At 38.2% G+C, this 24049-nt stretch overlaps 2 protein-coding genes across 2 annotated transcripts; one reads left to right on the top strand and one right to left on the bottom strand.

Moving 5' to 3' along the window:
• Nucleotides 1-366: 366 nt before the first annotated feature.
• Nucleotides 367-1719, bottom strand: LIPT1 (lipoyltransferase 1). Its single transcript, XM_058800357.1, has one exon. It carries the CDS (start codon nucleotides 1573-1575, stop codon nucleotides 457-459), a length of 1119 nt encoding a protein of 372 aa, XP_058656340.1. The 5' UTR covers nucleotides 1576-1719; the 3' UTR covers nucleotides 367-456.
• A 6758-nt stretch (nucleotides 1720-8477) lies between these two features.
• On the top strand, nucleotides 8478-23625 carry TSGA10 (testis specific 10). The gene is given in 15 exon segments (XM_058825602.1): nucleotides 8478-8489; nucleotides 9336-9465; nucleotides 9728-9820; nucleotides 9823-9878; nucleotides 10224-10403; nucleotides 10591-10668; nucleotides 13106-13220; nucleotides 13223-13256; nucleotides 14649-14748; nucleotides 16686-16800; nucleotides 17376-17474; nucleotides 17477-17544; nucleotides 22098-22300; nucleotides 22625-22729; nucleotides 23562-23625. Coding segments are annotated over 15 exon segments (1452 nt in total).
• The last annotated feature ends 424 nt before the right edge of the window (nucleotides 23626-24049 follow it).

Raw genomic sequence — 24049 nt, 5'->3', positions numbered from 1 at the left:
CTCTGCAAGAAGGGACTCTGAATCAGAAACCAGGGAACATCCCTCTCCACACACCTCAGGGGCTGTGACACAGCCTTTGGGCTACTGTCCACAAGGAGCAGGATGCAGCCTGGGGCATCCAGTGCAGCAGCACAACACCAGTTTTACACCTACCCATTCCATCTGTGTCAGCCATTTGTACCTTCTCTGCTACACGGCCAGTTTGGGATGTCCCCACCATTTTCCCTGGTTCAAGCAGCAACCATGTCTTGTCAGCAGTGGTTTCAATCCTACAGTTTAGGAACATCAGGTGCATGCAGTGTGAAATTTAATTGTAATATTAAATAAAAGCACAAGATTGAACAGTTTGTTTTCTACAAGCTGAATTTTTCTCTTACTAGTGATTGTTTTAGTTTTGTTTTCAATACATTAAATAAAAAAGCAGCAGAAATTTAACTTATATTTTCAAAATGCAAGTCACATTAATCTTATCATATTCTCACACAGTAGACTCCACCTGCTGTGCAACTCATCATCTTGTGGACACACTCTTAGTAACGTTGTCACTAGTGCAGTGATTTCGTTTGGGCAAAACTTACTGCCAGTAAGACTCTTGACCAGTTCACTGTACAGTCCTGGTGGCAGCCACTGCTCTGGCAGATCAATGTTACAGACTTCAATCCTTCCATGCTTTACATCCATATTTACTTTAACGTCAAGAACAGAATCTTTATAGACCATGTTAAGACATGTGCTGATGCTGAACTTTGGTGTCTTTCCATACACCCATTCCCAGGTTTGTAGTTCTTTAGTTTTGTCACTAATTCCAGGAAGCAGAATCTCATCAGCTGGATTTATTAAGGTGATATGGTGATCTATCTGGTGCTGCATAGCATATTCTTTAGCAATGGCATCCAGGAGCATCTCAGAAGTTAAACTAGGAACCTCTTCAAAGAGATTTTTCACCAAGGCAGGCACACTAGGAGTGGCATTGCTCTTTAATCCTTTAAAAGGACTTTTTAGCACAGAAGATAAAACAAACTTATCTGCATTACAGAGTAAGGTACAGTGGTGATAAGCACTTGTCCTTCCCAGCTTAGCAGCAGTGCCTGAGATTTTATATTGCCTATCTAGCAAGATGTCATACCTGTCAGTGACATGTACATCTAACTGGGGTCGCAAGGCTTTCAGAGCCTTCACAACAAGCTTCAGGTTTTCCATTCGTTCATATTTTTTTCTGGTTGTAAAGAAAGTCAAATTGATATTGCCTAAGTCATGGTAAACTGTTCCTCCTCCACTTCTTCTCCTGGCTAGTTTTATATTTTTTTGCCTCAACAGCCTGAGGTTGCATTCCTGCCAGGGATTCTGATGTCTGCCTATTACCACGGCAGGGGAATTTCTCCAAAGGAAAAGGACCTGTTGCTTCTCTAAATCCATGTGGTCATGGATCCAATCTTCCACGGCTAGATTTTGGTAAACATCATTAGAAACAGACTGGATAATGAGGCCACCACCAGCTGTGCTCCAGAAGCAAGCTTTTGGAGTCCTGAGGACGCAGGGCAGCCAAAGGCAGTTCTTTACCGACTGGAGCACCATGTTTTTAATAACTGCACAGTGCACAGAAGGAATGCCTGCTCTGCTAATGCTGAATGCGGCAGGAGCGCAGCCGCCTCCTGTGACAGAGCTGAAAGGCGGGTGGCGGGCATGAGACACTCATGCTCTGCCCACAGCAGCACGCCAGCTCCCAGGCACGGCGCTCCCCCGCTGATGCCGCTCACACCCGGCGGGAGCCTCGCAGGACATCGGGGGTGTCACAGCAGCTGCTCCTCGCACTCCCTGGTGCCTGAAAGACCAAAGGAAAAAGCGGAATGTAATGTATATTATCTCCTCACTCAACGCAGCCTTGCTAATTCGATTTCACTTTGCGTAGTCCAGCTTTGTTAAGGTTTTCTGCCTTCTTTTCCACGGGGTTACCGGCGCAGCGTGCCCTCAGCCCCGGACGCCGCGTCTCCGCCCGTACAGCCCCGCCGGGCGCCCTGCGCTACTCACGGCGGGGAGCGGAGCGGCTCCAGCGCCCGTCCGTGCTCCCGGGGACTCCTTGGAACCGGCGGCACCGTGAGCGCCTTCCGCTTCCCGGGTGAGAGGTGCTGGGGGCGGGCGCTGCGCCTGCCGTGCGCCGGGGAGGGCTGGGGGCGGTGGCGGTGGCCGGGGAGAGCCGGGGGCTGCGGCGGTGAGGGCTGAGGGCCGGCTGCGAGCGCGGCCTGGTGCTCGGTGAGCGCCGGGGTCCCGCCTGTCACAGCGCAGCCACGGCACCGGGCGGGGGATGGAGCTGGGGAGAGCGGGAATGACCAGATCACAGAATCACCGAGCCGGTCGGGTTGGAAGGGACCACAGCGGGACATGTGGTCCAGCCTCCCGCTCAAGCAGGGTCATCGCAGAGCACATGGCACAGGATTGTGTCCAGACAGTTCTTGAATATTCCCAGTAAGGGAAACTTCACACCCTCTCTGCGAAACCTGTTCCAGTGCTCGGTCACCTGCGCAGGATAGGTCTTCCTCATGTTCAGGTAGAGCTTCCTATGCAGCAATTTCTGGCTGTTGTTTCTCATCCTATTGTTTCGCGCCTCCAAGAAGAGCCGGACTTCATCCTCTTCACACCTTTGCTTCAGATACTTTTGGGCATTTCCCACAATATTTACAGGGCAACAAGAGGCCAGTGTACAATGCATAAAATGGATTATTTTTCTTGCAAGACCCAGATGGGCAGTTCCTCTCTGCAGGATATTCTGGATGCTAGAAGCTTTTATGAGTTCACAAGGAGACAGTTACTGCAATTGCAGAGACTTGTGAAATATACTCTCTGTGGTGGTCATGAAGATACAGAAGCAAAATGTCAATAGTATAATTCATTAACAAGCTGGAAAGTGATCAAAGACTAGACGTATTGCCTGCAGCAGATTGTCTTGAGATTTGCATTTAAGTCATTCTTAAAGTCTGCCAGACCTTAGCTATAATTCTTCATCAGAAGCTATTGTCTGTGCTTAAGCTTACACCGTGGGAGAATGTTCAGTGCTAGGTGAAGTTTTTTATGCACAGTAGTATCCCTATGGGCAAATATGTGCTGTATTTCTCTTGTTCATGGATGTGTATTTCTAAAAGGTACATTACATACCTTTGTCTTCCATTCTGCCTTAAAAGAACTGTGTGGGTGTAATAGGGCAAGTAAGAAACCATCACAACATGTGTGCTGGTGGTGATTAGTGAGAGAAACAGACTCTAAAAGGAGCTTGATGAGATGTGTGTGCCAGTACCTTTAAAGTTGTACTGCCACATTAAAAAAAAAAGAGAATTTTTTAAAGCAATTTTAAATGGACAGAGCTTTTTGCTGAATTAGACTGGTAATCATTTTTCAGTGGGGTGAGCTATTCTGTAATGCACAGGTTAAAAAAGTTAAAAAGCATGTGGAGTTTGTCCATAAAAATGTGCTGGAAATCAATGTTGAAGGCAGTTGACAAAATGCAAACACAAAGCTGTGCATTCTAGCACTGGTCAGAAGTATGGAAATGTCTTGTGAGACAACTGATGTTACTAAAACACCCAAAAATGTGGGACCACTTGTCTCCATTTTGGCACTTGATTCTTGAACGTTTGCAGTGTGTCATTTTGCCACAGGGTGTCCCTAAAAACCTACCAAGAGATGTTGCAATGTTTTCTATGTTTTTCTACTCAAAAACTGTTTTCACAATTAGAACTATAATTTTCTAAAAAACGTAAAGTGAACAGAATACTGGGTGGACAGATAAAAATGTCATGGGTCACTTTCTGATAAGCTGAAGGATGAAATACACATGCAACAATAAATGCCTTCCTATTGTTGAAGACAAATCCAGCAAGATAGAAATATTCTTAGAATAAGCAAAAAGTATGAATTTGTAAATGCACACCATGATTTATTTATATTGTCAGAATATAGAAATATTCTGACAATCAGCAAAAAGTATGAATTTGTAAATGCACACCATGATTTATTTATCTCTTCTGAATTGGGCATTTAAGTTTTTTTAAGTCCCAACTACTATTGTATAAATCACATATCTGTAAAATACACCAAATATTATTTTCACTTTTGAAAACAATCCTGTATAGGAATTTAATTTCTTTTTTGATCAATGAAGCATTGTTTGATATTCAAAAAGCAATGCAACTGCTCTGCACAACGTTAACCAGCATTAAGATATGAAAAATAATTCACCCTATGTCCCTTAGAGGATACCTTAGACATACCAGAATAAATTCAATTAAAAATAAATTGAATAAATCCTAAAATGAATTTTCATTAGGAATAATTTTGTTAAAGTTGTGAAAACATAAGATGCCATTTTCACATCTCTTTTGGAGATAAATGTGATAATACAGAGCCTCCACTTCCACCGTGCCAAAATTTGAAAGTAAGATTTACAAGAAATCTAGGATGGGGAAAGGGAAAAGAAAAATACTTGTTTCTCTAGCTCTGTGTCTGGAAATTAAAATCTTCCAATTTCTTTTCTGGCTTTAGGTGGGGATTTTATTTCAGAGGTGTTTCTCACTCCTGATGTCTGAAAAGGCGAGCTGTATCCATGAGTGCTTAATAGTGGCTGCTTGCCAAAGAACCCCGTAACTCACCCTGCACTGTCTCCAGAATATAAAACCTGTGCTAGTGGCCAGCAGGAAAGAGAGGACATTTTGTCTGGTTTCTCTGCTTGACTTTGGAACTACCTAAAGCAGCCTCTTACAAGGGCTGTTTGTATCCTTGCCATGAGCAGGCAATAGGAGTCACAGGGTTCACATGGCCTCTTTACCCTTTTTGCATCAGTTTCTTTGAAGGCACCAGTCTGCTTCTCCCTGTCTGTGCTATTCCAAGAAGATATGTGCAGCCAGAGGTACTGTAAATAAGAACTCCTATCTTGGGATATAAGGAAACATAAGAAGTAATTTCTCTGAAATTATTTTGTTGGTGGGATAAAGAAAAGCTTAATTAGCCTTGTAATACTCTGATGTTTTAACTTCATGTTGTTTGTAAACCAGTAATATATTATCCTGGCATTAAAAATCAGGATTGAGTTCAGACTGGTGCTTATCATACGTGTGAAGCTAATGTTTGACACTGTCAAGGAACAAGTATAGTGCAAAGAATAATATTTATTCTGGGTGATACAACTGGCACATAGTCTTACAGATAGATACATTAATTAGATGGGTTTTGGATAGAAGATAAGGTTTAATTAAAGGAAGCTATTTTCACAAGATTAAGTCAGTCTTATCTAACACTTGCTTTGTTCTTGTCAGGCCTGAGAGATTGTGTGGCAATTGCTGAAGTTTTCATCTGTGCAAGTGTCTCCTTGGATATTAGTTTCTGGAAGAGATGAACCTAATTAGAGTGGAGGTGTTCAGCTGAGCTCCCTGAGTTCACTGTCAGTCCCGCCTGATCAGCTGTGGCAGTTTCAGAATACCCATCTCTCTCCTGGGGCTGGGACTGACAAGACTTGGCTGCTTGGCTTTGTCTCTGAAATCCTGTGACCTGTAAGCATTGCTCATGCTGCCTTTCCCTGCCTCTTGTGAGGCTTTTGCATTAATCACATGCTCCATGTGTGGGCCCAGGAGCTTTGGGTTAAAGGTGCTTTAAAGAAATTCTTTGAAAGAATTTCACTCAAAGCAACAGTGAATGGTGGTATTGCATGTGTCTGAGTGTGCCAATTTATGATCCATCCTCCTGTTTCCATCCCCAAATAACTATGAAGAATTTTAATTATTATTTGAGGAAATCATCTTTTTATCTGTCAAGATGTGGAAAAAGTGTTGTGTCACTTGAGGAGAAGCTTGGCTTAACTCCAACAGAAAAGCTCTTCAAAAAGATGTAGCAGGAACCAGTCACTCAGTATTCATTTGTACTTAAAATCAGAAATAAATATGAGCACCTTTCCTTAACTTTGGTAATGTTTATTGAGAAACTGTGCTCTACATCATAAACCTGATAGAGAAGGTTGAATTTTCATAGATAAGATTTATTCAAAAACCTCCCAGGATGAAATCAAGTAGAGAAATAATTAAAATTTCTATGAATGCAATGGTCATAAATATTTATATCAGCATTAATGGGAAAAGGGGTTTACTGATAGTTTTGTACAAGATTTTACAATCCATCTTTTCAAAAATTATTTTTAGGAATATTTCTAACCTCTCATTTTGTTTTGCCTATAGAATTTCAGTCATATACACCTGTAGAAACAATATGATCATCTTGGAAAGCAAGAGTAAAGAAAATAAAAGTGCAGAGATGTCATGCTTACTGGAAAGCTGTTTGGGTAAGCTGTTGTGCTGGTAGTGAGCCAGAAGTCAGTGTGTCAATCACAGCTGCTTGGTTTCTGTCCTATAGAGCTCCTGTCTCAAGGAAATCAGAGTCATAGAATAGTTTGTGTTGGAAGGGACCTTTAAGACCACCTAGTTCCAACTCCCCTTTCATTGACAGGGACACCTTTCACTAGACCAGGTTGCTCAGAGCTCCATCCAGCCTAATTTTGAATACCTTCAGATGTGGAGACTCCATAGCCTTTTTAGGTGATCTCTTCCTCATCACCCTCCAAAGAAGAACCTCCTTCAGGTTAAGGTCATTCCCCCTTGTCCTATCACTACTTTCCCTTGTGAAAAGTCCCTCTCCAGCCTTCTTTAATCTCCATTTAGGTACTGGAGTCTCCCTGGAGCCTTCTTTTTCCAGGCTGAACAATCCCAGCTCTCTCAGCCCATCTTCAGAGGAGAGATGCTCCAGCCCTCTGATCAGCTTAGTGGCCCACTGTCACAGACATATTTTCAGGATTTTTTCTCCTGAGAAGCTGAGAAGCCTCAGAGAAAAAGAAAAACAATAATCTGCTGCTGTGGAATGCAACAGGTGCATCTTTGATTGGTCCATGTGAATTGTTTCTACTTGATGACCAGTCACAGGTCCAGCTGTGTTGGGACTCTGGTCAGTCACAAGATTTTATTATCATTCCATTCCCTTCCTTGCTAGCCTTCTGATGAAATCCTTTCTTCTAATCTTTAATATAGTTTTAGTATATAATTTTCTTTTATTATAATATATATCATAAAACAATACAAATCAGCCTTCTGAAGCATGGAGTCAAGATCTCTTCCCTTGTCCTGGGACCCCTGCAAACGCCACCACAGCCCTCCTGAGGACTTACCCCAACAGATCAGTGTCTTTCTTGAGCTGGGGGCTCCAGAGCTGGCTGCAGCACTCCAGGTGGGGTCTCATGAGGGCAGAGTAGAGAGGGAGCATCACCTCCTTCACTCTGCTGGGCATGCCTCTTTTGCTGCAGCCCGGGGTGTGGTTGGCCTTCTGGTCTGCAAGGCCACATTGCCAGCTCATGTTGGACTTCTTGTCCGCCAGCACCTCTAGGTTCTTCTCCCCACTGCTGCTCTCCATGCATGCTCCTCCCAGCTTGTGTCCATATCACTGACAGATGTTAAACAGCACCAGCCCAATATCAGCCCCTGAAGAGCATCACTGGTCTCCACCTGGACATTGAGTCATTGGCCAGTTTGAGTGCAGCCATCCATCTAATTCTTTATGCACAGAATGGTCCATCTGTGAATTCCATGTCTCTCCTGATTAGAGACAAGGACATTGTGCAGGACAGTGTCAAATGCCTTGCACAAGCCCAGGTAGATGATAGCAGTTGCTTTTTCCTCACCGCTTATTTACACCACTGCTGTAACCCCCTTGTAGAAGGCCACCAAATTTGTCAGGCATGATTTGCCATGGTGAAATCCTGTTGTCTGCCACCAATTACTGTCACTGTGATATTTTATGAAAAATCCCTTTGCCAGGATTTTTCTCCTGAGAAGCCTCAGAAAAGAATGAAAGCAATAATTATCTGATTGCTTGGAATGTGGTCTGGAGGTTGCTTACCAACAGGTGCATCTTTGGTCTCATGTGAATTGTTTTTAATTAATGACCAATCCCAGTCCAGCTGTGTCAGACTCTGTGGTCAGTCATGGGTTTTTATGATCATTCCTTTCTAGCTTTCTGATGTATCCTCTCTTTCTTTAGTATAGTTTTAGAATAATATCATATCATATCATACCATATCCAGCCTTCTGAGAACATGGAGTCAAATTCTCATCTCTCACGTCTTCCTGGGGACCCTCACAACAACACAACAAATTACCTCCTTATTTTCCACGTGTCCAGGTGGACCTGCTCCATGATCTTGACAGGTACCAAGGCAAGAGTTACTGGCCTGTGTTTCCCTGGATCTTCCATATTTCTTTTCAAATCAGTGGTGAAATGTGTCACAGCAGTAAATTCTTACCACTAAATGGCAAGTGTAGTGTAAGTGTATATTTTAGGATATATAAATATTATAATGTTTTCCAAAAAGTGCTCTTTCACTAGTTGGTAAAGGTAGTGTTGTGAGTGAGCAAATACTGTGTGTAAACTCTGTGTGTAAATTTGAGTCCTCGATGCTCAGTGAGGTACTGAAGGTGCCAATTGCTGATTGCTGTGATCTGTTCCCTTCCCTAGGACTAGGGAAATGCACATAACTGCAGAACCTGAGTGACTCTTTCAGAGAGAACAGTATATTAGGATGGGATTCACCTAATCTACATGATATGTCAGCAGTGATGATGACTGTAATAGATATCTAGGCTGTCTTTATCATCAGAGGTACTCCTAGGATGTGATTATTTAGTATGAATGCCAAAATCGATTGTAGGAATCACTTTCTAGAAATTACTCTTTGTACTGACTCAAAATTACATTAGTTTGCTCTTAAACAAATGGGATTTGATGTGCAATTTTGGATTTCTGAATTGCAGTTGATCTTCAGAATCTGTCTTAGGCTCTTACATGACTTCCTGGATTTCAGCAATACTTACTTGCACATTACTTTATTTCCATTGCAGAAATTCACCTTTCATGGACCTTAAACAAACATGGTGGCCTACTTTCGATCATATTTAAAAATTCATTAGATATTCCAGTAGAAATCTACCCTTGGTTTTGAACAGATATATTTCAAATTAATTAACATTTTGCTTTTATGTCCCTTTCTTTCCTGTTAGATACGTATTAGAAGGACATTCAGGCATATTTGCAATATAACAAAGAAAGAAAAATACAGACATTCAAAAGTTACTTTAAAGTATTATATGGATATTTATTTTAATTAGATATATGCTTCATCTTCATTTTAAAGAGCATATTTATCCATTTTACATTGAAGTATCAATAATTACAAAAGTGTTATTTCTATGCATGCACTCTCTCATTGATGCTAATGCAGGTTATGTCACAAAGAGAATATGAAATAAAGCAAGGATACCATCTTGAGGCATGATGCCTTTATTTAGTCACTGGAAAAGGACAGAGACTGCCATAAATGTGAGACTGAGAATTTGTTGTAGGCATTAGGAAACACATTCTCAAGTCCTAAGTATATCTCTACTTGTGCAGCATAAAAAAAATCATCCATCCAGGCTGAGCTTGGGAAGTCACTCTGGAAGATGAAGAATATATTTTTTAGAATATATCTCATGTTAAACTACTAAAGCTGCAACTACCAGGAAGAAAAACTAGTTGATTGTGAACAGAAGGACGTGTAAAATGGGAATGGGCCAATAATAGAAGTTTTCTAACCAGATATAATAAGAAAGTGTTTCAAGTTTTGTTTCTCTGCTTTAACACTATATCACCATATTCTTTAAAGGAGTGGTTTCTGATCCAGAAGTCTTGAAAATATTGAGAGAATGTGAAAAACTTGAGTCAACATGGAAAATAAATGAATGTCATGGCAGAAATTCATGGTAGCTAAAGTTTTAACAGCTGAGAGAGACAAAATTCTCAGTGTTTATGAACAGATCGTTTTATTTATATTTGTGTGATTCATTGAAATAACAAGGTAATGTGCAAAAAAAATATATTTTTGTCTTCATATGAAAGAAAAAAAGAAAGAATGCTAAGTATTTGTTTAAAAAATATTTTTTTAAAAGTTATGGAAATTCTGTGATTTGAATCTGTCAGTTCCATACAAGTTTTTAAGTGCTGTCTTGAGTTAAAAATGCTTTCCTGAATCAAAGAATCTGTGCACAAATGTTTTCTTCATCTTCGATATTACACAGTTCTGGGATGCTCTAGCCAGCCACAGGACCCAGTAATATATTGATTATCTATTCCTGTTTCTGTTATTCTACTGATTTCAGAAACAGGCACAGGAGGAGATTTCCCAGCTTTGTCAGGAAGTTACAAAATCCCCCAGGACTCCTAAAAGCATCACTCCTGTGACAGCTCAAGCTGTATTAAGACACATGGAGCCAGAAAGGAATACAGCCCTGTCAGATTGCCAAAGGATGCCTACAGAACATGATAGCCTCAGGGAGCAGTTACAGGTTTGAGTCTGTCCCATCCCACCTCAGCCCCACCCCACAGGTTTTTTAAACATGAAAACTACCTAGCAGTGTAATTAAAGTTGCTCAGGATTTCTCTTCTGGTTCTGAAAATTAATTGCTTTACAAGTCTGTGGTGAGTTGAGACTTGTTTTATAAGGGATTTTGTTGCTGCTATTATTTGATAAAGATTTCCCAAGAAACTCCTTTTAATGAAAGGGCTCATTTGGAACAGAGAATTGAAGAGCTTTAAACTACTATTCACAATGTAAGGGAAAAGAATTATTTATGGAATATATATTTATGGTAAATATGTATTTATGGAATATATATTTATGGTAAATATAATACAGATGATGTTATTGGTTAATCCTGCAGCACCAGCCAGACTGCTGTCAGGAAACAGGCTGAGAGCAGTGGATGTTATTTACCAAGACTCTTTTCCCTCTACTGTGCTCTGGAAAGGCACCACCTGGAGAGCTGTGTCCAGCTCTGGGGTCTCCAATATAATGGTAACAAGGTGATCAGAGTGGGCTGGAGCACCTCTCCTACAAAGACAGGCTGAGAGAGTTGGGGTTGTGCAGCCTGGAGAAGGGAAGACTTCAGGGACATCTTTTGGCACCTTCCTGTACCTAAAGGGGACCAGCAAGAGAGCTGGGGAGGGGTTTTCACAAGAACATGTAGTGACAGGGCTAGGGGGATGGTTTTAAACTGGAAGACAACAGGTTTAGATTAGATACAAGTTAGAAATTTTTGACTGTGAGGGTGGTGAGGAGCAGGTTGCCCAGAGAAGTTGTGGATGCCCCATCCCTGGAAGTGTTCAAGACCAGTCTGGATGGAGCACTCAGCAACCTGATGGGATGGAAGGTGTCCCTGCCCATTGCAGGGGGTGCGGAACAAGATGGTCTTTAAAGTCCTTTCCAACTAAAACCATTCTGTGATTCTGTGATTTTAAGCCTGTACCAAGCTTTGTCAGATTTACCCACAGTGATCATATCCAGGTGAGGATTGGCTTGTTTCACCTGGAGTAGAAGGGGCTTAAGAGGGACATAAGTCCTACCTGCCAGTAGGTATGACATCAAGAAGTCATAAACAGGCTTTTTACTGCAGTGCTTGGTGGAAAGATGAGCAACAATGGGCATCCACTGAAGCCAGGAGGGTTCAGGCTGAATACAAGGAGATACTTGCTTCTCATGAGGGCAGTTGAGCAGTCCCCAGCCTTGGAGATTTTCAACAGTGGACTGGACACAGTGCTGAGCAGCCTGACCTCAGAGCTGGCTCTACTTTGAGCAGGGGTTCAGACTAGAGACCTGGAGTCTATTTAAATGTGAATTATCTTATGACTGTGCATTACTAAGACCTGATGCTTCAAAGCTAAATGTAATTGCACTCTTCTGGCAAGTCGGATTTAATAGGGGTTAAGTTACTTGTGTGTGCAATTGTTAGCTAACAAATGGCACTAAAAGAGAAAATGGAAACATTAATATAATGAATATAAATCCTAAATTTACTTACAGTCTTGGTAGAACTTGATTTTTAAATAAATTAACATTGATTTCTGCAGTATATCTTTCTTCTAGATCTTATGGTTATAAATTCTGGTTTATCTTCTTTTTTCACCTCAGCCTTCTAAAATCCTGCCAAGCTTATAAATATAATACCACAGTTTATAATATTAAATAGAGTGCATCTGATATGAAGAATACACTGTAGGCTGAAATAGCTCTGAGTAGTAAATTAACTTTAATCACACGCCTACATGTGACGTGTAGTGATATTGGGAGCCCTGTTTTAGGTACATCATCTTTTTTCTCCAGTTCTTTTGGTAGCCTTTGAGAGCAATACATCAACATGAAATTTATGGCACTAGTACTGAAGAAGCTACTGTATAGCAGAGGCTTACAGACTTGCTCTTTAGAGGCCTGACCTTTGATTGTAGTAACACAGAAATTAGTACTGAAAAAATTGGTAAAGGAAGAGAGCGATGAGGTGAGAATTTTTGTACTTTAAAATATGTGTTTCAAATAATTTAGAAAGGACAATCCTTTGAATTGAATCCAATAATGTTAAGTGTAAGCATTTTAATAAAAACATAGAGGTTTCTTTAGACTGAAGGTTTCAAACTGGCTTTGTTGGAGTCTGTGAAGGAGGCTTTGGATCTGTTCTTTGTTTTAGCTACAGACCTGAAGGCCTTATGGTGGTAACTGATGGTTTACATGGTGGTTACATGGTGCTTCATGCAAGTGTTTTACAGTGATTTCTCTACCTGGTTATTGACATAAGCATGTAACTTTATAGAGACCTAAAGCCATTATTGGTCATGTTGTGTCCCAAACCATGATTTCTCCCTTCATACACTCATAATGTTTCCTTTCATGTTAATTTGCACTGAAAACTTTTAATGTTGATCAATGGCAAACATTTTTGCCCTTGAGCATTGTTACCAACCAAAAATGTATATGAATAAATGAAAATACTTCCAGAGATCTAAAAGATGGGAAATCAATTTACCTTCAAAGGATGTGAAAGTCGCATTTCAGGTGTTTGCCAACTATTTTCAGTAAACTGATTGTTGAGTAAATGAGATACTTGGACATTTCTTCTTCAGCAAAAGATTTGTGCTAAAACCAGTAAAAATTGAAATAAATTCTATAAATCAGCTCTTTTTATTTTCGCCAGCTGTTACTGTTTGATTATATTTGTAGTTAGATAGTGAACAGTTAGAACAGATGTCTAAAGTGGCACTGATGAAAGACACCATTGATTCTCTGGAAACTGAGATGAAAAGATTGACAAGAAAAGTACTGGATTCTGAAACTGAGTGAGTTGACAGGAAGCTGAATATGCTTCTCTTAGGTAAGTAAAAGTATGTAATTGCATTAATTTGACTAGTAACACCAGCCTATGTCTTGCCACAGTAGGCCCCTGACCGGTAATAATTTGCATTGACTCCATGATTCTCAGAAGGCTGATCAATTTCTTTATTATTCTATTTATGTTAAAAACCCATTGCTTTTATAGACATTTACAATACACCTGGACCTAATTGGTCCTCCAATCTAAACACCATCACCATTGGCTTATTAAGAAACCACCCTTTGATAAACAAATCTCCATAACACATTCCACGTGTTCACAACAGGTGCAGCAAGGGAAGGTAAAAATTGTTTCTCATTCTTTGATCTTTTCACAGCCTTTCCCAGAAAGGCTTGGGAAACTTGTGTGCTGCTCTCTGTAGCCAGAGAGCTGCTGCCACACCTATGTTCACTGGTTTCTGTAACTTTTATAAGGCAAAGAAATTTATGAAAGCTGCTTATGAGCCATCATTCATTTTGGAATGAAATTGTTTTCTTTATTGCTTATTTATATGTAAATGTTCTTGTCTTATTGATATCATGATATGGTGGAAACCATCTTCAGTGAAAAAGTAAGATTAATTTAATTTAGGGTTAGGAGCTTTCTATTAGAAACTATGAGGATTGATGGGTTTTGGTAACTATCATATGAATAATTTTGTTTTAATTTTTAAATTTAAAAAAAATAAAAATAGGTAAACATGCATAAACTAGCAAATGTGTTGTTAGTTTTAAAGAGCCATTTCTTACTCTTGCAGCCTTTTCATGAGAGGAAGTAAAACTGAATCATTGTGTAGGGCTTATTGTCTGCTGCTCAACTGGAGCTCCCAGTCACGTTCAGAATCATAGTGGGCCTAGACTCGATCAAACTCTTTAGGGAATAAAAAATATGTCAGTGAGTGCTGCTTTATAATAAATTGTCAGATTTCTGAACACTGTTGAATTGTTGAAAACTAGGTGCTGCTACTGAAAGATCTCTTTCTTTACATCCCCAAACCAAACTGATGATTCTTTTCAGTTTGTTGAACAGTGCGAGAATCATGACTATTACTACCTTTGAACAGATCACTTGGTTATAACTTGAAACAGGTCAGGCATTCAAATAGATGTCTCAGGGGATGGTTTCTATTTTAATTATTTTTGTGACTTTCTTATAATCACCTGTTGCAACGAATTCTTCTTAATTTTCTGTAATCCTTTAGACAATTATTCACTTACACAATTTAATACACTGAGATTAAACTTAACATTAATAAAATATTCCAAACAGTCTGAAATAGACAGAAAAATCACAATTTTTTCCTATCTTTTGCAATTTTAGTGACTTTTCTAAAAGAAAAAAAATAGTACATCAGCGTCTGAATTCTCCTGTTTAATGCTTCTGCTTTTCCAGTTTATTGAATGAAAAGACAGAACTTAGTGTTTCAGAGATTCAGTGAAGCCTTGTGAAGAAAAAAATTGAAATGCAACTTAGCCAAGAGAAAATGATGCATTTAGATTAAAAAACTGGCGAGTGACAGATCCAATTTTTATAATAAAATTCAATAGGCTAATTTTCATATTCTACAGTCATTATTTTATGGGTTGAAAGAAAAGGCATTGAATGCAAATAAATAAATATACACTGAAAGTTTTAACATTTTGAATGCAAAACTCTTGTTTTCTTTCATTATTGAAAGCTTTTTGCATTTTAAAATTGTGTGACAGAGCTCTGGCAAGTGTAAGTTTCAGTGACAACACGTATTTATGTTTCTTCAAGAGTTACTTTTGGATAGAAGATACTTGAAATAGTGGTTTATAATACAGCCTTACATTATCTACTGTGTTATTTATCTCTGTGCAGTTCCTGGTGAAAGTAGTTAAAATATTTCTAGTGTCATCTCATGCACACACAATACTCCTGCACTGATGTGTTTTCCAGGCAGCAAGAAATGTATCTTAATACCTGTAGGAGTTCATTACTTCTCTAGGTGATTTGAGTTTTCTTCTTTTTCTTCAGCTTCTTGCCTTCATTTGGGTTTTTGGTACTTGATCTGTGCACTTGCTCTACTGCTCACTTGACTTTCTCTTCCTCTAGAAATGCTACTCAGTTTTAAAGGAGCAAATTACCTGTACCTGATGTCAGGTGTATAGAACTTCTAAGTCATTAAGGGTCACTTTTAAGTGAAGAAAAGTCCTCCAGGATATCCCACCCCAGTTTTTAAAGTGATTAATTTTACCTCTCTCCCTTCATTATAGAGGTAGTATAGCTAATGGATTTAGATCAAGTGTTTAATTCTTAGGTGAGACCAAAGTTTAGGTGAGACCACTTGCATTCTAAATAACTTTTCTCCCAAACATACTAATTTTTTGTCTTAAGTGCCCTCCTGGAAAAGGTGAGGTTGGTAGTGGGTTTGACTGCCAAAGGTTCATCAGGGAATGACAACTTCACCTTCTCTTGGAATCACACTTTATAAGGATGATGTCAGCTGGTACAAAATGCAGCTTCCTGTGCTCCCAGCTACTCCTGAAAGGTTCACGGTTTTCTTTGCAATACTTGGATACCTGTTGAAGCAGTGGGAAACAAAAAAATCTTGGTATCATAGGATGAAGTACTTTTTAGTAGAATTGCCTCTGGAATATGTATTGATTCCTCCAGGCCCTTCCATTAATTGAAGTGATACTCCAACATTTAAAGTATTATTCTTTGCTGGGGTTTACTGGAAAGTTTCCAGAACACCTTTCTCAGTAACTCACAGCATTTTTGCAACAGGAATGGGAGTTTCTCCATAGGGCCTTCCCCACACTACCACACCTTCCCCCAGTTCTTACAGCTGAATTCTCCTAGCAATTTTGCACGGAAGAAATTTCTGAACTGTGCAGTTGAAGACAGCCTTTCTGCAGCTCTTTTCCCTTCTTCTGTTCACTTTTTCAAGCAATAGTTCTCAGAAGTTCTGTGTCTGTTCTCCCAATACTTGTGGCTTTATTTCTCCTGATTGGGAGATAACCACTTGATTAATTACTGTGTCAGCAATTACATAATAATTAAATTACTTAATTTTTATCTGTCTTCTACTTTTAAAAATATAGGCTTTTAAAAAACTGTAATGTAAAAAGAAATGGAATTGATTGAGCTCTACTTGTTAAATGGGACAGGCTGTTTTTTTAATGACAATCTAGATGCTAAATAAACCATCTTTTTTTTTATTTTCAACTGTTACATTCCTTTACAGACATTTTTCTTCTTTATAAGAAGATTTAGCATTATTTATAAGTAAAAAATATTTTTCACAAATGAAAAATTTGGTTTATAAAAATACACATAATTTACATTTCATATAGCCTTTAAACACCAGTTAATAAAGCCACAGACCTTAGATACACACTAATTATTATTTTTTAAGGTACAAGCAGTATACCTAATACTTATGGAAAAAACTTTTCTTCATAGGTACTATATAAAAAACTAGCAAAGTACCAAACTGAGCTTGATAATATGAAGTTGAAAGCCCAGAGTTCAAACAGAGATATTTTCAGGATGAAGCATGTGCTGAAGTCTAAAATGAGTATACAAATTAAAACTGTTTTTACCAAAAAATTAAATTTTTAGATATCTCTATAGAAGAATTAGCTTCCAAACCAAAACTCATTTGCATTCCCTTAATTTGGTTTTAGTAGTTTGGACACATTTTCATTATTGCTTTTGCGGTGCAAAATTGATGTAGAATATTTCATTGTGATTTTATACATATATATATATATATATATATATATATATATTTATAAAGCACACACACGTGTGTGTGTATTGAGCTTAAAAAATCAGACAGGAAATGATAGATGAACTTGGAACTCTTTATTTTAATCCTATAAAATAATAAAAAATATTACTGCAGTATATTGCTATACCTTGTATGTCTAATGTTAACCTAACCATTCTTAACAGATGTCTATTCATCATTAAAATGTGCTCATCTTGGACAAAACTCTGGTTTATGAGGAGTCTCTCAATATTTTCACCAAATGGCAGAATTTTCAGTGGAAAGAGTATATCCAATACCATATCTGTAGGTCTATAAATATCCCTATTTTTTGGAGCTTACTGTAAATTATTAAATAAATAAGCTTTATGTGTTTGGAGAGAGAACTGTGAGCTCTTATCACAAAGCCTGTGATCAAGGAGAAATTTGGGAAGCAAAATGCCATGAAGCAGAAACAGGCTTTTCCTGTTAGACTGGCAGTGATCAGTGCAGTCTGAGAGCCACAGTTGGAAAGGGAAAATAGAGTCCCTTGAAACACAGATGGAGCAAGTGAGTTGAAATCATTCTTTCCATAGTTCACCTTTGAAATGGTCTGGTAATATTTAAAAATTATGTTTAATGCCACTTCTATTTCAGGGAGGTTTTCCACCATGAATGTATGCATTTTACTTTATATAATTATATGATTAGAATTCAACTAGTCACATTTGGGAAAAAAAAATATAAAAAAAATTCAAGGAAAATAAAAAAATTAAATGCTCTTGTGGTTTGGAATCACTGAAGGCATAAAGTCATACACAACTCCACTCAGCATACCTGAATCATATGAAGTACTTTGTCATCTGTCACGTTCCTGTCCCTGCTCTTTTGGCTTTGAGCTCCTTAGCCTTCTTTCCACTGCTTTAGATGTCCCAAAGAGCCTCTTCCCACTTGAAGATCTGAAGAATTTTAAGAAAAATTCATAGCTTGGCTTTGGAAATACATTGTGAGCATATAAACATGGTTTGGGGGCTCTCCAGTTTTTGTTGCAGATCATCTGTGCTTACTGAACATCACATAAGCTGCTGAGGGCTATCGGTGATAATTTTTGTCCAGCATCCTGGAGGAATGATGAAGAGGACTCAATCTTATCAGCAGGCTAATTAATTAATTTATTATACTATCTTATTCTGTATTATATTGCATTCCATCTAAACTGAATCTGCCAAGCACTCAACTGCACTCTACTGCACAGCATCTTGTGACTGTCAGCTGACAGTCCCAACACACACAGGTTCAGTTGGTCAGTGAATCAAAACACTCACACCAGAATCCAATCATCAATTCCCTTCAGGTAAGCAATCTTCCACAATGCATTCCACTTGTGAACAATACAGGAGCAGTAAATGAGATAGGAATTGTTTTGATCATTCTTTTCTCTGTTTCTCAGGTTCAGAGAATGTGAATCCCACAGAAGGCTACTCAAGAATATTAGATACTCTAGAGGAAATAAACTGTTGCTGTGCATAAAGTGGATGAGAACACAGCAGTAGCAAAACAGCACAGGAGGGTGGTGTGGCAGATTTTAGAATTCCTTGAAGATATAATAAAACTGGTACATGGTTCTAGTTTGTCCAACAAGCCTGACACCAGCAGATATTTTATCATTCTAATCCCTCCCACATGCCTGCTATTAAGTGTAGAAATAAATAGGCCTCTTCATGAGCACTATGTCAACCTACTGGGTCAATTCCAAATGTCATATTCCAGTTCATACAGTTACATGCAAGGCAAGTATCTACAGAAGTTTTTATTCAAAAATCTTAATGTGCTCAGCAGTGCTCTGTGTTCCTTGTGCTCTTTTTTTATGTGATGAGACAGAGCTAGAATTAATGTGATGTGCTCCCATAAAATAATCTCTTTGGATGTCATGTCTAGTAAATCCTTCAAGCAAATCACAGCGCCTTACCTCTCACTTTGCTCTGTTAACCTCCCCCACTCATTCTGCCACCCACTGAAACTTAAGGAGTTGAAAGTGGCTGACCAGGAATGTCACTGGGCAAAGTACAGGCATTTTTCAAACAGGAAAAATCTAGGTTATGTTAATTTGAAATGTACGAAACTCTTAATGCTTTTAGTCAGACCTGCTGCTGCTGCCTTGTGGACTTCACTTTAATGTGACTCTCTCATCTCTTAGTCATGCCTGAATTTACAGGTGACAGCAGTATAAATATGACTGACAGAATCTCAGCATCCACAGATCATCTACACACAAAGCCAGATTTTATTGCTAAAATGAGAGGATCTCATCTGAAAATAAAATGCAGTCCATAGCAGAATTTTCAACCTTATTAACTCTGCAAAAGGAGTAGAATTCTAAGAATAGTTTAAAATGCCAGAAGATAATTTTGATGTCAGAAGCAAGAACTCTTCTAATTTTTGTATACAGGAGGTATTTAAAGAAATAACTTTAAAGTTTACTCTAGAATAAATTACTGTAGCCTCTTAAAATTTGCCACAATTACATGGAGATATTTTGTAGGATTTTGGAAGCTGTTTTAATTAATTTTTTTAGTAGACTTTTATATTGCATTGTTGTATCATTTAACAACAGAAGCAGCATACAATTCTCCTATTTTTGCCTTAAGCAACTCTTTTGTGAAAATGGGCAGAGGGCCTCAAAATATACATTAGGAGAGTGTCTCTGTACTTGAAAATGCCACATCTACACCAGAACTTTGCAATTAAAGTAGATGCAATCAAAGAATGATTAAATTCGGATTTAATTTCCACAGCAGAGAAGGTAGAAAGGGTATGTGAAATATATTAGAAAAATAAGTTTATGTTAATATTACACTTAAACTAATCGAAATATACTTTAGGATTATGAATGATCACTTTTGCAATTTTTTCAATGTTTAATTTGGCATTTCTCAGGGGCTTACTCCTCAAAGGGTATGAGTTGAACACTTTTTGATAGGGACACTGCTTCACTGCTTTGCAGAGTTTTACTATGAACACTCAAAAGTCAGGGCTAAAAATTACTGTTGTTTTCAAGAAAGAGATCTTGGATTTTACATCTAGTCACTAGGGAAGCAGAATAGCTGAAGCTGTTTGTTAGCAATGAAACTAAGTGTGGACTTTGAAATGATTGACTAATTTAGGAAGTACCAATATCTTTTAATATTTTCTTAATTTCCCTTGAAAATCAATTTTTGCTGACCTTGATTTTTACAGAAACTACAAAATTATTATGTGATACATTTTTTAAAATTCAGTTTGGATAAACTTTGAAAAGTTGTTCATACACACTCAGATTATTCAGGTATTTTCAGTATGATGCTATTGCTGACCTGTCCATCCTCTGCTCCAGCTGAGATAATTTCTTGTTCTTTACAGACTTCCAGCAGTCTCTTTAAACCTTTTGCCTTTTGGAAGCAGAGTGGGTAAAGCTGCTGTTTGCAGTTGGTTATGCATTCCAGCCAAATGTGTCTGATGTTTTTTGTATCCTTGTGAAATCCTCTATGATTCTCTTGATATGAAAGAGTTCCAGCATAAGACATTTATCTGAAACTTTATGAGATCTAATATGGCTAAGCCTCCCTGGATCCTTCTGTGAAGGGGATTGCTGGGACTGTGGAGAACAGCAGCAGTTTCAGGAAAGAAAACTGCAGAAATGCAGTTGGAGAGTGTGAGAAAAGTCAGAAGTTGGGAAATTTTCAGTAATTTTTCTGTATCTTCAACCAGTAGTCTTTCATTAGCCATGTATAACCTTCAGATAAGGCTCTTGCTTTACACAGTATTCCAGCACAAAATCTACATTATTAGATTTCAACATATTTATATTCAGAAGTGGAAACTAAACCTGATTCTGAATAATGTTGTTCTCTCAATGTTTCTAATACTGTTTATTTTCCTGTATCTTCTTCTGTCTACAGTTTTCAGTGTTCTTATTTTCTGAAATGCAAATGTAGAATATCAAAACTGTTTCTCTGCAAAGGAAGTAGATTTTTGAGTGACATAGAAAATGGGATCTTTCAGAATGAAGAAACCTTTCAGTTTAGTTTGGTAAAAAGAAAAAAAAAGACTTTTGTTTTGATAAGTGACAAATGCTTTTTTCTTGCCTATATCTTTCTTATTTCTTTTTTTCCTCCCTTCTGTTGGCCTATGATCTTAGTTCTTCCTCCTTTGAACACACAAATGATTATCTTCTGAAATTTCTGAGAAATGTGCTGCAGAGGTGGAGAGTTTGTTAAGATGTCCCAGTTCATAGATTTCCCATGGCCTTTGGCTGAGCATTATTGTGCTTAATGTAAACTAGGCTTGAGTAAAATACAGATAAAAGTGTTGCAGCACCCCAGACTCAGTTAGTCAGACTATAATGCATACATGAAAAGATGAAGAGAAAATACCATCCAGTTTACTTATACTAAGATTGAAACAGGCAGTTTTCTTTGTCTCTATAGCTGACCCAATACTGATTTCCTGATTCTCAGCCTCTGGAATTATTTTTTAATGTGTGTTTGTAACTATGTCTCAGGTATGTCCATTGTTCCCTCTACAGTAAAATATACTAGGTTTTTTGGGTATTCTTTTTTAGGTTCCTCAAAGATATATAGATATTTAATCTCTTTGATTTGATTTTATTCATTTTCCCTTTTCTCCCAGTTTATTCTTGATGCTCCTGTAAGTAAAATAAGTGTAATCTCACACTGCTGGTGATGCTGGTACCAGTTTGTAGTATCACATGTTATTTCCTGTGTGCAAACAGTTAATCAATAGCTTCTTGCCTCAACAAAATGTGAAACTTCCTTCTTCTTCATTAATGATTCTGTCTACAGAATCCATTGATCTGTCTATTTCATAGTGTTTTCTCATTTGTATCAAGTGTATTTATATTAAGGTATGTACATTGGATTATTTTATAAATCTCACAGAAGATTTTGACTGGGAAAATATAAAATATAAATATAAAACTAACCACCCATCTTGCAGTGAAAATGAATTTTGTCATTGATCCCAGACTTCCTCTTTTAATTATTATCGTTTTTTTAAAGATTACCCCACTAGAATGCCAGTAAGCTTGATAGACATACTGCTGAAACATTAAAATCTTTGTTTTTCTGCAGAGCAAGTGTGAATCAAACCATTCTGAAACAGAACTGCTGAGAAAACAACTGGGAAATGAAAAAGCATCTATGAAAAACCTGGAATCTTCTCTTGTGTCCAATTGTGAGAAGGAATTTCAGTCACAGAGAGCAAACCAAGGGAAAGTCTCTGAAATTCAGGTTCACAAGGAACAGCTTGCTTTAGTAGAAAATAATCTGTGAGTAAATGACCAGGAGATTATTGCAGTTTTTCTCATAACTTCCAAGCATATTTAAACAGAGGTAGTTTTATGTCTAGCTGCGTTTTCAAATGGCCAATGTGCCTTGACTATATTAATAGCAGAAGATACCAAGAACCTCCTTTGGATTTCCTCAGTTAAACCCTAATAAACTCTTCTTCATAGTTTTATATTTTGCTCCAAAAAAATGTTCCTAATCTCATTTGCATAATATAGCTGCCCTTTTGATTTTGAATAATTGCATGTGGCTGCATGCTTGGAGAATTACAGATGCTATCTAATTAATGTGTATGGGCTTCAGAGTGCTGTGCAGAATCAAGATTTTACTCACCTCAGAAACAGAGCAGCTCAGTTAGAGTCAGAACTGGATATCAGCAAAGCACAGCTGGGGACTGAGCACTCTGATAGGCAAGTATATGTTTTTGTATTGTGCTTCCTGCAGCTAATTGGGGTGAAATGCAGTATAGTACTCAGACTCAGGCTAATTAGTCAGATAAACAACAAAGTTTGGGTTGACACTGCTCTACATCTCCTATGTGTTCAGAGACTATTCATGTCACTAAATTTAGTCTGTTCAGCTGTTACACATGCTGTCTAAATTAGTTATGTAGGTTGCATGTGTAGCCAACAGAATGAGACAGTGAGATTACCCTCTGGAATAGCCTGGTTTAGGATGAGGCAGGTCACTTTCCATCTCTCTTCACTCATATATACTGATGCCTGCCTTGATTTATAGTGAAAATCCAGGTGAATAGTCATTTATACAGGTGCTCTATATCCTACTAGTTCTCTGCACCTCTGGAATGATTTTTGCCTGTACCAACCCCATTTTCCCAGGTACTACTTGAATATGGGTGATTCCCAAATGACAGTATGACAATTATATATATATATATTTTTTTTTTTTAAATTTTGCAAGAAGAGAGTTTAACAACATGTAGGAACTATTTCACAAGACTTGGCCACAGCAGCAGAGAATGGTCCCTGTCCTGCTTCATGCATTAATTTATCCGTGTAGTCTTGGTGTCTTACCAAGATAAGATAGTCTTCTTATCTTTGAAAAAACAATACTTCTCTATTTCATGGATGTATTGAGGATAAAATATTACAGTTTTGGGTATTATTTTGGATATGTAAAACAGCAAGCTAAAAGAAGCAGAGTGATGTGATTATAGCACAGGTCTGAGAATGGGGTATCTCATTTAACTAGTAAATTGTTGATATTCTGTTCTCTCATAAGTAAGGATGAAGGGTCTGAAGAAGACATCTCTGGGAAGATCATCTTCTTCATGGGAAGAAATTAAGCAGCTTCTCAGAGCCAAAGTATTTTTTGGCCACTGGCAAGTGAAAACCAGAAAATTTGCCATATAAGAAAAATACTATCATTAATATTATCATGTTAGCAGATAATGGAAGCAACAGCTGTGAGTAGTGAATGGTTTGTTGTTAGTTTGAAGAGGGAATGTGCTATCCTTTTTATAACAGTGGCTGGACTAGTCCTACTTATTCACTGCCTTGGTGCAGAATGAAATAATGCCTGAAATTAGGAGGTGGAAGTGCCAACATTGTCAGACCTTGAATAGGCACCAAAACAGTGATACCAGGAAGCTTCATCCATCAGTCTGGCTTTTTCTTTACCAGCCAGGAAAAGCACCTGCCCATCCCTCCCATCTCTCTGACTGCAGAAGCAGTTTGGACTTCTGTGGAAACAGCAGGATTTAATTATTG

This window comes from Ammospiza caudacuta, chromosome 2 (genome assembly GCF_027887145.1).
Source record: "Ammospiza caudacuta isolate bAmmCau1 chromosome 2, bAmmCau1.pri, whole genome shotgun sequence".
NCBI classification, from domain to species: domain Eukaryota; kingdom Metazoa; phylum Chordata; class Aves; order Passeriformes; family Passerellidae; genus Ammospiza; species Ammospiza caudacuta.
This window is presented reverse-complemented; position numbering and strand designations above follow the sequence as displayed.

Coding starts and splice junctions, on each gene's coding strand:
- LIPT1 (XM_058800357.1), bottom strand. CDS start 1,575: ATGGTGCTCCAGTCGGTAAAGAACTGCCTTTGGCTGCCCTGCGTCCTC.